The 16,423-nt window shown below is 35.3% G+C and overlaps 1 protein-coding gene across 3 annotated transcripts in view; it reads right to left on the bottom strand.

The window, feature by feature from the left end:
- Positions 1-988: 988 nt before the first annotated feature.
- The window catches only part of LOC106875688 (alpha-mannosidase 2x), a 140,155-nt gene continuing 124,720 nt past the window's right edge, over positions 989-16,423 (bottom strand). For 2 of the 3 annotated variants that reach the window (XM_089343941.1, XM_089343942.1), the window contains 3 exons: positions 5,224-6,271; positions 3,057-3,389; positions 989-2,638 (listed from right to left, as the gene is read on the bottom strand). In XM_089343941.1, the coding sequence (XP_089200067.1) occupies positions 2,486-2,638; positions 3,057-3,389; positions 5,224-6,271 (1,534 nt within the window). In that variant the 3' untranslated portion in view covers positions 989-2,485. The remainder of the gene's footprint in view (positions 2,639-3,056; positions 3,390-5,223; positions 6,272-16,423) is intronic. The other variant, XM_089343943.1, reaches the window with a different exon arrangement.

The following is a 16,423-nucleotide window of genomic DNA, read 5'->3' as shown; positions in this document are numbered from 1 at the left end:
TAGATGGAAGCTCTGTGTGTGTGTGTGTGTGTGTGTGTGTGTGTGTGTGTGTGAATATTAACATTCAGTGATGTTTCTGCTTGCAACTGCTAAAACAAAAGCAGTGACATTATGCTGGCAACTCCCAGTCAACAAATCATCCTTGTTAGCATAATGTACTTCAAAGACAAGCAGAATAAAAATCTCTAAGTTGAAAAAAGGTAAGAGTCAGCGACAGGAAGAGCAGCAGGGTGGAAAATAACGCTTCAATAATAAGCCTTTGTCTAACCTATGCTAAAGGGGAGGGGAAACCAAACATTAAATCTGTGAACAAATATATATATGTTTGTGTGTGTGTAGTTATATCTATGTATATGTGTATACAAATATATGTACTTGTGTGAGTGTACACACACACACATATATACATGTGTGTACATATATAAACAAATAGATACCCATACAGGTAAATACATATATACAAATATATCTATTTACATAATATATATAGATATACATGAACATATATACATTGATCCATACATATACACACATACATACATATTTATATATTATACACATGCACACACACGTTCATACACAAGAAATTTTTTAATTTTTTTATTTTGTTACCAATCACATAGAACTACATTAAATACTACCAGTATAAAACATGTTGCATCATATGCACCTATGATTACATGCACAGATACAGACACACAAAAATATTCAAATTCAAATAAATGGTTTAAAAAAAAACAAGTAAACATTTGTAACAATGAAAGAAAATTCTCTTTTAGCTACCACCACGACCACCACCACAGAATCTCAAACTTTGACATCACCTTCACAATCATCACACACTCAACAGCAGCAGCAATAAATAACATAGTAACACAATTTATTGTTTATTTTGTTTTTTAAATCTAGGTCAAATATGACTTATTTAGTGTAGTGGCAGGCTATGATGGTCAAAGTGGAAGTCTCTTTTTAAAAACTAGGATTGTGATTTAAGGGAAATTTGGCTGCTATTTCAAGCAAGCTAGAGCGTAATATCTAAAGACATAAATTATTTTGTCTCATAGTGGTGGTGGTCACTTTTTTTTAAGACAAGTTGTGATTCAAGGGCAATTTGGCTTCTATTTCTAGCAAGCCAAAATGTAGCATAGGGAAGTATGTCCCCCTCCCACTCCCCGTTGACTTATATAGTGTTGAAAGGTGGTGGTGGTGGTAATGGTGGTGACAGTGGCACCAACTGAAAGGGACAGGTAAAGTGTTCTCAATTTCTATGTGGTTGGGTGATTGAATGGATGGATGGTGATGAGGTGTGGAGCAAGAAGGAAACAAATGCATGGAAAAAGGGAGGGAGTAACAGGTTACTTTATGCTCCACCACCACCACCACCACAGCCAGTCATCATTATCACCATCATTGTTAACATCAGTAGTCCTTTATCCTCATCATCACTAACACCATCACCTGTATGAGCAAGCATAGTTGTACATCTTTCATCATTTCCACCACAGTAATGTACCATCAACAGTTATCATCATAAACATCATCATCACTACCATCCATCATCCTTAATACTCTATCACCATCATCCCCCACCCCATTATCAATCACCATTAATACTGTATCATCACCCATCATTACCATCCTTACTATCTATTATCCTTAATGCTGTTATCATCAGTTACCATCATAAATGTCACCATGGTTATTGTCACCAATGCCATCACAATCAACACCAACATTATTCTCACCTTCCCAACCACCACCACCACCACCACCATGGTTATCAACAATGACAGTAGTAGTTTTAGTTGTTGCTGCTGTAATAGTTTTAGCCCAATGTCAGCTTTGATTGAGCATATCCATTCATGATTAAAGGTTATAGGCATCCCATTTATTAGTTTCCGGCTATAACCATCCCATTTATTTATTTTCTAGGCACAATGTACTGTGGACTGCATTATCCAATTTGTCTTTCATTTTTTTGCTGCTATTTCTAACATGTCGGGTGATCACATAGAGGCTCCCTCATCACTAGTTAAGACCGGTGGTGACACTGGGAGGTATGGACAGTGACAGCAGTGGTTGTGGTCATGGTGGTGGTGGTTGCAGAGCCAGTAGCAGTCTAAACCTCTACCACTACTGCCACCATCACTTAAACTACTTCAACAATGATGGTCAGTTGGTCAGACAGACAGTCAGTCATTCTAGTTATTGTTTAAACCCTAAGGTCCAACCTATTCAAAGGTATTCCAGTCATGACCATCCCATTTTTTAAAATTCTAGGCATATTGTTTTTATCTTTTAGTATATGGATGGTACAGTGTAATATTTACAGGAGAAACAGGGAATTTCACTGTTATTTCTAGCAAGATGAGCAATCACATAGTCGTTCCAGAATAACAGTTCTGTTGTTGATTCCATTCAGGAAGTGGATCAATTCATTTGGCCAGAGAATCAGAGTGTCAGTGCAGTGAATCGATTGATCAGCTTAATATGGTGTGATCTTGAAGGCACTTATGTCATTTGGTTTGATGAAGAGGTGAGACTGAGAGAGAGAGGAGTTACTTTCATACAGTAAAGACAGAGATGTGCTGCGAATGTCCTTCAGTTTTATATCTTTGAATAAAGAGTTCAAGTCCACCTAGTGACAAAAAAGAAAAAGAAACAAATTAACTAATTAGATAATTTCATTTAATTAAAGACAGTTTTATAAAAACACAAAAAAAAGCAAGAAAAAAAATCATTCATTAAAAACGATGAGGGATATGCAAGTGAAAATTACCAAAATAATTAATTTTTTTACTTTCAGAGAGGGTAGGGCAGTAGACATGTGTGTGTGTGTCTGTGAGCACATGAGTGTGTGTTCTCTTCCTTTTTCCCCATCAAGTAACTCTTGATGCAAAGACTGGATTTGAGGGAGAGCTAACTGATATTTCTAACAGATCAAGTAACGATACAGAGGCTCCGTTGTCTCTGTGTTGTTATAGTAACAGGGTTAGTAGGGCGATGGTGGTAGTGATAGTGGCAGGTGTCGCAAAAGGTAACTATAAGATTCTTACCTTTCCATTTCCAATTGTGCAACTGAGTCCCAGGTTGGGGAAATCACAGTCAAATGAGAAGCGGTGCAAGATGAGTGCAGCACTGTTCTGTGGCACAAATTTTAGGCTGGGGTCATCATCCTTGTTCTGCAATGTGCGTAGGTTCAACAAATGCACATCACATGTCAGACCACTGCTACTGCCATCAAGGGTAGAAGAGAAGGAAGGTAACAGCTCAAGATCAATATTACTACTGTCGGGATTCCTTGGTGACACATATAGTGGGTGGATGAGGTGCAATGAAGTGAGATGGGCCAGCAACGAGAGAGGTTTTACTTGGTTCTTCATTTCAAGCTGCAAAAAATATATTTGGGGGAGATAGTTGAAATATAATGTATGTGATATAGTTTGTTAGAGCTTTATAATTTCAAAGAAAAATTTTAACAATAATTAAAAAGGAATCTGATTTAACAAGTTGCTATACTTTCAAAAGCTCTACTTGACTACTAATTAGACCACGTAAGCTGTGCCAAACACTTAATATATTAACATCAATATAGAAGAATGTAATATAGAGATCTTAAACTCTTCGTGACACATCATTTAACTTCCCCTAGTCATGCAATCCCAAAAATGGCAATGCACCTAAGTGAATAAAAAACAGAAAAGATTAACAATTGTAATACTCTTGTGATATTCTCTAATATTTAGACTTAAAAACCAAACAAAAAAATGCAATACTATGCACAAATTACTGTGGTTGAGAAGAATTGTACATAATGCACAAGAGAGAATACAGTGCTGGCATAGGTAAGTAATGTCTTTGGAAAATTTTAGTCATGCCAAGTGAGCACTCCAAGTGATGGAATTTGTGAAAGGAAGAGACCAAGGATGACATGGGAAGAAATGGTGAAAGCTTGGAGGAATGGGGAGAAAAAAATGGACAGAAAACTGAGGATGGTGGTGGTAATGGTAGTAGTGGTAGGATGAATAATACAAACATTTGGGGGGCGGTTGTCTTATACCCATTATATTCTTATAATGTGCGTATATGGCTCTATTACAGACCATTTTGATAACCTTATTATCATGGCTGATGACTTTAATGGATATGTTAGGCTACACACAGATACCTACTTGTGCATACATGGAAGCTATAGATACAGTAAAAGGAATGAAGGCTTAGTATTTTGAAGCACAAATGACCAAGACATTTGCAATGTTATCTTCCAGAAAAAAAACTAGTCAGTCACATGACCATCTGCTGCTCATGTAAACATGTATGCCAAAAAAATTGCATACTCACTAGGAAACAGGATGGCCAGCTAATTATGAAAGCTAAGTTTTTCACCAGTGAAGAATGTAGCATTCAACATAGTTTGATGATTAGTAACTTCAAAAACAAGAATTAGACAAACTCAGAGATGAGACAATCAGGAGAAAGGTGTGGAAACTGAAAGATCTCTATTAAACACTGATTCAAAGAGATTTCAGATGAGGAATATGTTGAGAAGGAAAAATGACATAAGACAAAAAGTATAAATATACAAGACAGCCTGCTACAGCAAAGTTTCAACCAAACATGATGATATGATGGGGGAATGGTACAATAGACAGACCCATCAAAGCTATATGACTGGTAAGATGAGAGTAGGGAAGAACATCAAGAAACTAGATGAGAAGCTAGACAACAGGTATACAAAGCAAAGAAAGAAGCAGAAAATAAGAGGTTTGTCAATGTACTCAGACAAGAGAGGTAAAGTGTTTTAAATTGCAAAGCAGTGTATCAGTATGTGAATCAAGACATCATTCAGGAAAAGTACATCTGGAGTGACAATGGTACACTCTCCATTACCATACTGAAAAGAAATTCTTGGAAATGCTGCTATAGAGAATATAGAGAATGTGTGGGGAACAGAAGCCTTCTCTATATAAAGCCAACATAAGGATGAGTTAAGAAGATGACACCTGTACAGTCAAAGTGATTGAAAAACATTAAAGGAGGGAAAGCAGGTGGCCTGTCAAGGATAGTCAATGAAGTGTTGAAAATCAAAGTAGGAGTAGTGCTATTCACTTGTATAGTCAGCCATGTAGTACAAAGAAGTGACATGCCCTCATTCATTTGTCAGAATATTCAAACTCAACACAGAATTATTCACAGAAAGAAATTAATATTAAATATACTCACAAGAGGGGAAATCTTTCTTATTTCAAGAAGAAGCCGGAATTTGTTAGGGGTCTGTTTGTTATCAAGCACACCCTGGCCCAGACCTCGGCTATCATCTTGGTTGAGGCGACGGTCCAACATCACTTCCATCTCACCAGGCTTCAGATAGGCAGCTCCAAGTGACTGACCAGATAGGATGTTTAATCGTTTCTGAGAATTCTCCACAAACATAGCAGTTGGCATGGGATAGTAGTTGGCCTGCAAAGGCAACTTGCTGTATGTTTTACGCCGGTGCATCTGGAAACCATTTAGGTCAGTGTGGAAAGAGTTGTCCTCACTCTTAATATCACTACACACCCTCATGGCTATCTCAAAGTTCAGTTTGTCTCTAATGTCCACTATATTGTAGATGTCCAGTGACAAACTATCTGCACCTGGTGAATTATATAACCTCACAACATGCTCTACATTTTCCACAAAGACACTCACTTCAGATACAACAGTGCCTTGAATGACACGAATGAATGGGTCGACAATTGTTACTTCCCGACCTTCACCATCTGGCAGGAATAGATAAGCACCACTCTTTTCAGAAGATTTTCGAGTGCCATATGTTACAAATTTGATGCTGACTGGGTGTGTAATACCCTCTGCTTTAAATGTGATGTTTTGTAACAGCCCTGTTGCCTGGCTGAAGCCAGCCTTCATGTAATAGTTCTCAAGACTGAAGGGCTTTGATGGGGACTTCTTTATTGTGAACACTGAACTGGAATGTTCCATGTTCATGTTTGAGTTGTAAAATGTTATCTCCGATGGCACAGCTTTTTTTGTGGACAGTTTGTGTGTTTTTTCGATTGTGTATTGGCAAATGCCCAATGCTTGGATGGCCATCACAAATGACACCTTGTAGACGTCTGTGGAGACAGAATCCCGGTCAGTCCAGAACAAGTCAATCTGTGAAGGAATGATCTTTCCCCTAGGATCTCTGACAATAACAAATGGGGAGTCGACATAGACACTGACTACAGTCTCTCGCTTATGTGCCAATGAGTTGTAAAATATAACAGACCTAGAAAATTACAATAAAATATAATTAAATTAATAAGAATGTTGTAGTTTGCTTCAAGCATTGTAGAAGAAGGAAAAGTGTAAAGGCCCATCCTCAGAAAGAAACAGTCTAGGAAATGTCCAGTCACACCAGATATAACTGGACATTTCCCAGACTGTTTCCTTCTGAGGCTGGACTTTTGTGTCTTAAATATAAAGGATTTTGTAAAACTTTTGGCATTGTTAGAAGCTTTATTTTCCCTTTTCTTTTCCTTCTTCCATAATTAAACTATTGTAATCATAATATATAAAGAAAAAAAAGAGAAAGAAAAACAATGCAAAATATGGCATATTCCTAGGGCAAGCTGTGTAGTGGAAGCAATATTGTAACAATAATATTACTGAACTAATGAGAATTGTTTCTAATTTAGGTAATAAGGCAATTTGGGGAAAAGGATGTTTGTCAATTACAATTAATCCAGTATATGACTAGTATTTCACTTTATTGACTGTAAAGGAATGAAACATAAAGTTGACTAATGCAGAATTTGAACTAAAAATGTAAAAAACCAGAACAAATACAGCAAGAAAGTTTGTCCAGTGCTTATAACAATTCTGCCAATCTACTGCTTTAACAACAACAACGGTTTCAGATTTTGGCACAAGGTTAGCAATTTTGGGGGAGGGGTTAAGTTGATTATATCAACTACAGTACTCGACTGGTGCTTATTTTATCAACTTTAAAAGTATGAAAGGCAAAGGTGATTTTGGAGGCATTTGAACTCAGAACATAAAGAGACACAAAATGCCACAAAGCATTTTTCCTGGTGTGCTAACAATTCTGCCAGCTCACCACCTTAAATATTGATTTCAAATTTTGATACAAGGCTTGAAATTTGGGGGAAGGGGTTAAGTCGATTACACCACCTCCAGTGTTTAACTGGTACTAATTTTATTGGCCTGAAAGGCAAAGTTGACTGTGGTAGAATTTGAACTCAGAATGTAAAGTTGGATGAAATGCTGCTAAGCATTTTGCCCAGAGTACTAACGATTGGCACAAGACCTGAAATTTGGCAGCAGGGGACTAGTTGATTACACTGACCCCAGTGTTTACTGGTACCTAATTTACTGAGCCCAAAAGGATGAAAGGCAAAATTGACCTTGGCGGAATTTGAAACTCAGGATGTAAAGACGGACAAAATGCCACTAAGCATTTTGCTCACTGTGGTAACGATTCTGCCAATAATTCTAACAAAGGCAACAGCAACATATTAGAGGAAGGAATAAGTCAATCACACTGATTGCAGTATTTACTTACAGTCAATTTATCATGCTACTTTGTACATGGAATGATGCAAAGAAATCCATCAGAACCATGCCAGTGAAGGAAAATGGATAATGATAATGATGATGATGATGATGATGATAGTAATGGTTCCTAAAATAGGCATAGTCACATATTCTGGGGAATAAGAGACAGGGAACCAACAGTATCCAACAATTTTGGTTACATAGACCTTTATGTAACCAAATATAAAAGTGAACTATAGTGGGCTATGATAATGTAATAAAAGCCATCGGGAAAAAAAAATTAATTCTATATTACCACCTGAGTTAGGTAAGAGGTTCTTGGTGAGAATGAAGAAACATTTGTACATGTTGCTACATGTATTCATACAGGATAGTAACATGTTACTACCATGATTATATATGATTAAATGTATTCCATTCATGACCATCCACGCTTTTTCCTATCTGCAAGGAATTCAGAACTATATTATGCAATGTCTTAGGTGATAGAATTTGAGGGTGATTTGTTTGCTATTTCTAACAACTCTAGGCACCATTTATAGGGCATCTTATTGGCTCACAGATATAGACATACACAAGACAGTAGGGTATGATTTGAGGGAAATTTAGCAGTTATTTCTGTTGGGTCTCGCTCATTTGGCTCATACAAGGAAGTGTATGTGTGCTTATGGTTAAAAGATTTTGAAAAAAACACTTGATGCACTCAGAATATTTAAAGAAAGATTCTCTTAAAAGTTGTTGACTATTATTATTTTACTTGTTTTAGTCATTTGACTGTGGCCATGCTGGAGCACTACCTCGAAAGATTTTAGTAGAGCAAATCAACCTCAGGACTTTTTTTTAAAAGCTTAGTACTTATTCTATTGGTTTCTTTTGCCAAACTGCAAAGACGCAGGGACGTAAACACACACACACACACACACATTAGATAACAAATTGCATGGTTTATATCTGCAAGCTTACTGGTAAAGCATGTTTACTTTCACAGTGTTCGTTGTGTATTTGATTAATGAGAGAGATGAAAGATAGAAGATACAAGAAATTTTATTAATCACTACAATTGTTTTGACCCATCTAGCATCAATCTGTCATGGGTGGGATACTTAACAACTGGTTCAGGAGCATCCAATGAAGCAGATGTGTCTCTTCAGCTGATAAATAGATATAACTCACTAAAATAACAGTTCTGTAAGGTATCTACTCAGTTTGTATGAAGAAATGCATATATCTTCATTTATATAGAAGATCAATGATAAAAAATAACTTGCAAAAATGAAACAAGAATTAACTATTAAATATAACCATTCACATATATGAATTTATAAATGTCCTCACATAGGTTCTATGGTTCATGTATTGCATGTTCGTTTCTTTTTTGCACCAGTTACTTTTTATTATTGATCTATATAAATGAAGCTATATTCTTTAATTACACTAACTGAGAAAATACATTGCGGAACTGTTATTTTAATGAGTTATATCTTTTTATCACCTAAAGAGACACATCTGCACTGCTGGATGCACCTGAACCAGCTGTTAAGTATCCCACCCATGAGAGATCAATGCTAGATAGGTTGAAACAATTGTAGTGATTAATAAAGATCTATCTTCCGTCTCTCTCATTAATGAAATATACACTACACACACACACATATATATAATACATTAAAAGTCAGTTTGAATTTTGCATGCTTGCAATTTTACTCAGCCAAACTGGTGCATAATGGGAAAATACTATGAATTAAGTTTACCACAAAATATTAATATGAACGGAATGAAACAAGTTTTGCATAAATTGGTAAAGTTGTTTTTGAGATATTAGAGATTTTTAGGGAATAAATACCCAAAACAGTGCATAATGGGAAAATGTTAAAAAAATAATCCTCATCCTGAAAGTGAAGAAACTCTTATCTTTCTATTAGACAGTGAGTTGACCATGAAGAACTACGAAAAAATAGGATCATTTTTTTTTTTACAGTAAATGTTTCTATTTTCACTTTTGTTAAACACAATATTTTAATCATTTAGAAATATTTTTAAGTGAATGTGATTTCAAAAATGTAAGTTGTTTGTATAGTATTTATATTTTAGCTTTCTTTAAACAGACATTGTTTTAATGGTTTTTTTAAAATTATTTCCAAGCTATTACCATAAGAAAATTTTTTTTGTCATATTTAAAAAATATTTCAAAGTGAAAATGACTTTAAAATTATGGTAAATATTTTGTAAAAGACTCATTTGTAATCTCAGTGTGAAATAGATTTTCCATGGGTTTTTTTGAGTGCATTCAAAATGTCTCACTGCCAAAGATTTGGCTGTTATTTCTAGCACACCCTGCTACCATGTAACAGCTATTTGTGATAAAGGATCCAAAATACCTGTTACATGGTAGCAGGGCATGCAAGAAATAGCAGCTAAATCTTTCCTTTTCTGGAGAAAGGAGCTGTTTACACGTGATTTCAATGTCACATTGAATGTCACAAGCATGTGAAATAACCCAGAAAAGAAAAAAAAACCTAAAACAAAACTCTGTTGCTGGAAAACTCAGTTTCCTGGTGACCCAATCATGGGTAGTCTAGTATACATATATATATATACAATGGGCTCTTTTTAGTTTCCATCTACTAAATCCACTCACAAGGTTTTGGTTGCCTATAAAGCCATGCCTACATACATTTAAAACTGTTGGATTTAATATGAAGAAGACTTGGCAGCTATTTCTAGCAGGTCAAGCGATTATATAGATATCTTTTTCATGAACACTAGCAATCTTGTATACATATTAGCTGATGGGGCCAACATGAGACCCACTATAATATTACTACTACTCCTAGCATGACAGATTTCACTGTGTTGCAAGTTTTGGGTCCATTCCTGTATCTACTATATCTAAATAAAAAAACTAATTGGTTATGGCTGGAACAAAAGGATTAAGTTAACACTGATCTAACAGACCTATGTTCAAAAGTATTTCAGCCAGCACTTTTGTTTTGTTCTTAGAAATTGTGTTTCTAAGATTATACAGTATCACCATTGGTTTATCAAAGTAGCATTAAGATGAACAAATTGGTTCATGTGATGAACTCTATGGTATTTAAATTGGCCATATTCGAGCCAAATACTATATATGTTTTATGTAAAGATTGGTCATTTTCAGCCTCTCAACATCTACCCTACAATGTCATATTAAAAATAATTAAGTGCATCCTTGAAATTTCAGCACAAAAAGATAATGTATGACTAATTCACAACAATGTGAATAAATAAGCATTATATTGGTAATATTTGATTTATAAGCAGTTCTCCATGGACAGATAAAGAAAGTACATGGTTGCCAATGAATTCCCAACACAAGATTTAAATTATTCCTTCTTTCTCTCCCCACAAAGACAGAGTATCTACATCTATTTATTATATAAAGTGATAACAAAAATCTATAGAATCTGTAGTAAATAAATAAATAAAGGGATCTCAGTTGGTTGCAATGATGACGGCTCAGTTGTTTGATTAGCTGAATTACCTGCACTTTGAATATGTGAGTGGTAAGTATTCTTGTGACACATGTATTAACATAATCAGTAAGACATAATGTGTGACATGGTTGTACCATTGAATTACAGGTGTAATCCATCTGACAGGCTTCTACACAGTTTTTGGCCTTGCTATATCCTATTCTGCAATACATTAAGCATTGAAACTATTGTATTTAAAAACAAGGATAATATTTTAACAGATAGCCACCTGGATGTCCTTCATAATACTAATCATTCAGCAATTAAGTAAGAGCTGAGGCTATTATTTTTATTTAGCCAGAAATCAAACCTGGTTATGCTGACCTGCACTTAAAAGGTCCTTCAGCTATTGAGATATTAAGTTGTCAAGAAAGTTCTTGCGGTTTTTAACCTTTAATTTCAGATGCACATATCTCAGCTTAAACAAAACTTTATTAATCGAAATAAACACCATCAGAATCAACACACTTTTGCCAATGCGAAACAAGTTTATCTATGCCAGTAGCATAAAAATCCTGTGTTCTGGTGGCGATGAAGTCGTTGAAGGCATGTTTGGCATTGTCTTGGTTTTTAAAGCGTTTCTGATGCAGTAAATTGTCAAGATGCTTGAAAAAGTGGTAGTCAGTAGGCGAGAGGTCTGGTGAGTATGGCGGATGAGGCAGAGTTTCGTAGCCCAAATCGTTCAACCTCTGCAGGGTCAGTTCTGTGATGTGTGGCTGAGCGTTGTTGTGGAGAAGAATTGGTCCTTTTCTATTGACCAATGCTGGCTGTTGTTGTCAGAGTTTCTTATGCATTTCATCCATTTTCTGACAGTACTTCTCTGTCGTAATGGTTTTACCTGGATCCAAAATGCTGTGACGGATGAGACCAGCTGCAGACCACCAAACAGTCACCATGACCTTCTTTTGGCTTCGGGAAGTGCTGTGAAGCTTCGTTGGCATCCAACCAGTGAGCTGAGCGTCACCGGTTGTCGTAAAGAATCCACTTTTCATCGCAAGTCACAATACGGTTGAGAAATGGGTCATTCTTGTTGTGTAAAAGAAGGGAAGATGACACTTCAAAACGGCGTTTTTTTGGTTGTCGTTCAATTCATGCGGCACCCATTTCTCAAGTATTTTCGTTTTTCCAGTCTCTTTCAAGTGGTTGGAAATTGTTGTATACATTACATCTAATTCAGAAGCAAGCTCTCGAACAGATGTGTGTGGATTGGCTTACACTAAGGCTCTTAGTTGATCGTTGTCAACATCCGATGGCCGACCACTATGCTTATCATCTTCAAGACTCTCGTCACTGCTACAAAATTTCTTGAACCACCATTGTGCTGTACGTTCATTAGTGGTTCCTGGGCCAAACACATCGTTGATATTGCGAGCTGTTTCAGCAGCTTTTCGGCCTAGCTTGAACTAGAATAAGAAAATTGTGCAAATTTGCTTTTTGTCCATGTTGTATTCAACGTTCTGGAAAAATGGACTAATTATTCAAAAAGAAAAAGAGTAACATGATTAGATAGAGCCAAAAACGGGTTTAAAATGATATATAAATTCAAAGTAATTTAATGAAAATTAATTTTAAAATAGATCATTTAAAACCAAAATTAAAATTTCTGCAAGAACTTTCTTGACAACCTAATATTTATTTTCAGATATTTATTCTCAGATATAGTTTATCTTAAACTACATTATCCAATGTAACAGAAACATTAAGAAGACAGAACTGATGGAACTGATGTTCCAGCTAAAACTAGCCATCAACTTCATGACCCAACCATAAAGATATGCAAACACCAACTGAAGGTTGTAGAGCAGAAGTTCTCTCACAAAGTGCATGCACAATGAGATCCCAACCCATATAATGCAAGTGATTGTTGCCTGCAGAAGACTGCACAAAAGATTCTGGCCCACTTCAGAACAAAAATTAGGATCTATCAGACAGTTTTCTTAATGCTAGTGCAACTATACCACCAATATGCTAAAAAAAAACTGGACCAGTTCCATTAGAAAAACTGTAGTAACTTGCTAACAACTGACAAAATATTTTGTGGAGCCAAAATAGTGCAGTTAAAGCCAAGTTTTGAAAGAAGAAATACCAACTTCTCTACAGTAAAATTGCTAACACATTTACAATAGGTATATGACACATATCCCATTGGTGGGCCTCTAGATCTTTTCAATTTCAAATCAGTACTTACATACTAAATATATTATATAGCATGATATCTATTAATAAATGTATTAAAGCATACAGAAAAATTATTGTATGTGAAAATTCAGCAGTTTAGGTTTGGGCTCTCACTTAAAAGCTTGGGATTCAAGTACAGAATTGAGTAGTGCATTATGTTTTGAAGCAGAGTGCAGCTCTGTAAATGCAGCTAGAAAGAGAAAAGACATCTATTGAATCATGATGGCTCAGCTCAAACATATATTTCTAAAAATGGTAAAGGGTGATTTAAAGGATATTTAGCTGCTGTTTCTAGCAACTCAAGTAACAAAATAGAATCTCTCCTCATTGGCTTGTAGTATATATATATAGTTAGTTTAGTTCTAGGTCATCCATGATCTAGTGTATCTATATTCAAAGTCAACTCCACTCCAAAAAATATATCTAGGGTTATATTTTCCAGTGATTTACCTTTCTATAAGGTAACCTGGTGAAGAGTTGTGTCCTTCACACAGGAACCCTGATTTCAGAAAAAGCTGCCAGCTCCAGTAGGCAGTAAGATGCAAACACAAAAACACATACTTTTTGTACTTTACAGAATAATATTAAACTGGTTGTTATTGTTGCTGCTTATCCCAGGTTAATTTGTACACAACAAATCTATAATCAATGAAACTTGAGTCAGCTTATTTCTAATAACAGAATTAGTAAATCTAGGACTATATTTAAGATTAACCCTTTCTTTATTAGACTTTAAGGTAATAATACACTGTCAATTTATTTCAATTTTGAAAAAAAACAATCAAAAATTTTGTGGGATTTAATAGAACAAATGATTTTGTTCTTTCATTAATAAGACAGTGTTTGGAACATAATTTAATAATTAGTCTCTTATATAAAACTAGTCTACCCGTACTATCAGAAATGACGGCATGAAAATGATGCAGAAAATAAAATTAAAATAAAAACATTACAACCTTTATCTCAGTAATTGCTTCAACCCCACGTTTCTAGTGAAAACCCTACCAGCAATGAGTTCCCCTTGTTTTTGGATGGTCCGTTTCAGTATTAATTCTTCCATTCTTCTCGATGTTCTCTCTTTTTTGATTTCTCTCCTTTGTGCTGCTTCCTCTTCTGTTTCATCTTGTCACCTTTGCAATGCACTCATTCTTAGATATTCTCTCCTCACTACTGCTTGCTCTTCTGTTTCATCTTGGCACTTTTGTGTTACTCTCTCTCTCTCTCTGGATATCTTTGCTTTGTGCAGTTAGGTGCTCCTTTTCATTTTGACGTCTTCAAGCCTGTCTTCTTGCGTCTTGCACTCATCTCACTTCTTGTGATTGATTTAATAACCTTAATGTATTGTTTAATCTTCCTGCGTCCAGTTCTTCATGAGTGAGACTGGCTGATCTTCGCCTTTGTCTCTCTCTCTCTCTCTGGCTAACTGTTGCCTTCTGTCTGTTTCAGTCTCCATAGCAGGTGGATGAGTATATTTAATGCAATGGAACACAAACTTTAAAACAAATGAGTATATGTGTGTGTGTGTACGTTTGTATCTATTTCTATACATAACAATACAAAGTCCAAAATTACAAAGGATTACATTAACAGTATACTCACAGAGACTTATTACTTTTTTTTCCAGCAACGTCTACATGTTCTCTATCTCTGTCTCTCTCACTCTCTTTACCACTTCAAATGGAAAAATATCTAGAAGACAAACTTCACCTCCTTGGCAAAATTTTTCATTCATAAATATTTACAAACATCACTGTATCAGCAAGTATTTATAAAGATTTATAATTACCTTCCTTTTATATTTAGCTTTCTTTAAACAGACAATATTATCAAGCTTTCTTTCAATAGACAATATTTTAATTCTATGACTTAAAAATTACTATTGGGTTGGTGCATAATTATTGTGGATATTTTCCAAAAAATTTTATTCAACAAAAACATCTTTAAATGACGGTCTGACCATCTGCCAATCAAATGGGAAGCAGTAATTAAAGTAGATGGTGAATATGCTCCAGAATAATCATTTAAAGATGTTTTTGTTACATGTTGTTATTGTTTTTGTTGAAAAAACTGCAATAATTATGCACCAACCCAATACTTATTTACTTATTTTATATTCTATTAACTTTGCAACTTTTTAAGCAGAAAAATCTTCCAAAACAGTCAAACATCCATGAAGATACAGGTGCAAAAATCTTATTTACTTATCTTATATATTGTTATTAATGTTTACCAGAAAAAAAATCAGCGTTCATTGAATAAAAATGAAAATATTGTTGTTGAGAGAGAGAGAGAGAGAGTGTGTGTGTGTGTGTGTGTGCATCTGTAGATAGAGAGAGAGAGTGAGAGAAAGAGAGAGAGGCAGCGTTCATCAATAAAGTAAAAACGATTTTGTTGAGAGAGAGAGAGAGAGAGAGCGCAAGAGGTGCTGTTTGATACCACTCCCTCACTCGTTATTACCATTTTGTCTCTTCTCTCTTTTTACTCTTACTTACACTGCTACTCCCTTATTGCATGATTTTGGACAAACTTACAAACAAGCTCATTATTATAATAGATTATAATAAATTATTTACATATGAAAACTTTTAAAAATTAGGTTTTGTATAGTTGCACCAGGATGAGTTCAGACCAGTAGGTATCAAAAGACATATGCAGAAGCCAAACAAGCAAATGGTATAAGAAGTTGAAAAAGCGATTTCCAAAATGTCAACATTACATCCATATGCACTTTCATGGACAACACCAGTGAAGCTCAAAGATCAACTTTAAATTTGTATTTTGTTTCATTTAAGATGTGTGAACATTTTCAATATATTTTATATAGCAATTACAATTATATGTCAAGAATGCTTCCCAATCACCTAGTTTCTAGTTCAGTCCCACTGCATGGCACATTGGACAAGTGTCTTTGGGCCAACCAAAGCCTTGTGAGTGGATTTGTTAGATGGAAACTGAAAGAAGCATGTTGTATATAAGGTCCTGGGATGGTAGAAAGATAGAATATTTCCAATGCAGCACTCAACCTGAATTTTGGGCTATCTATACTGTCAGACTAATATCAAAATTCTTCAGGTGTAGAAAATCTGGGCTTCACAAAGGTAAAACCATTGTATGGGTTTTGTGAAGAGTTAGAGTGGCATTTCTTCAGACCTACATCAAAGGTATGCTCTTAC

Source organism: Octopus bimaculoides, chromosome 28 (genome assembly GCF_046866305.1).
Source record: "Octopus bimaculoides isolate indiv1 chromosome 28, ASM4686630v1, whole genome shotgun sequence".
Taxonomy (NCBI): Eukaryota; Metazoa; Mollusca; class Cephalopoda; order Octopoda; family Octopodidae; genus Octopus; species Octopus bimaculoides.
The sequence above is the reverse complement of the archived record's forward strand: the minus strand, read 5'-3'. Positions and strand labels throughout refer to the sequence as shown.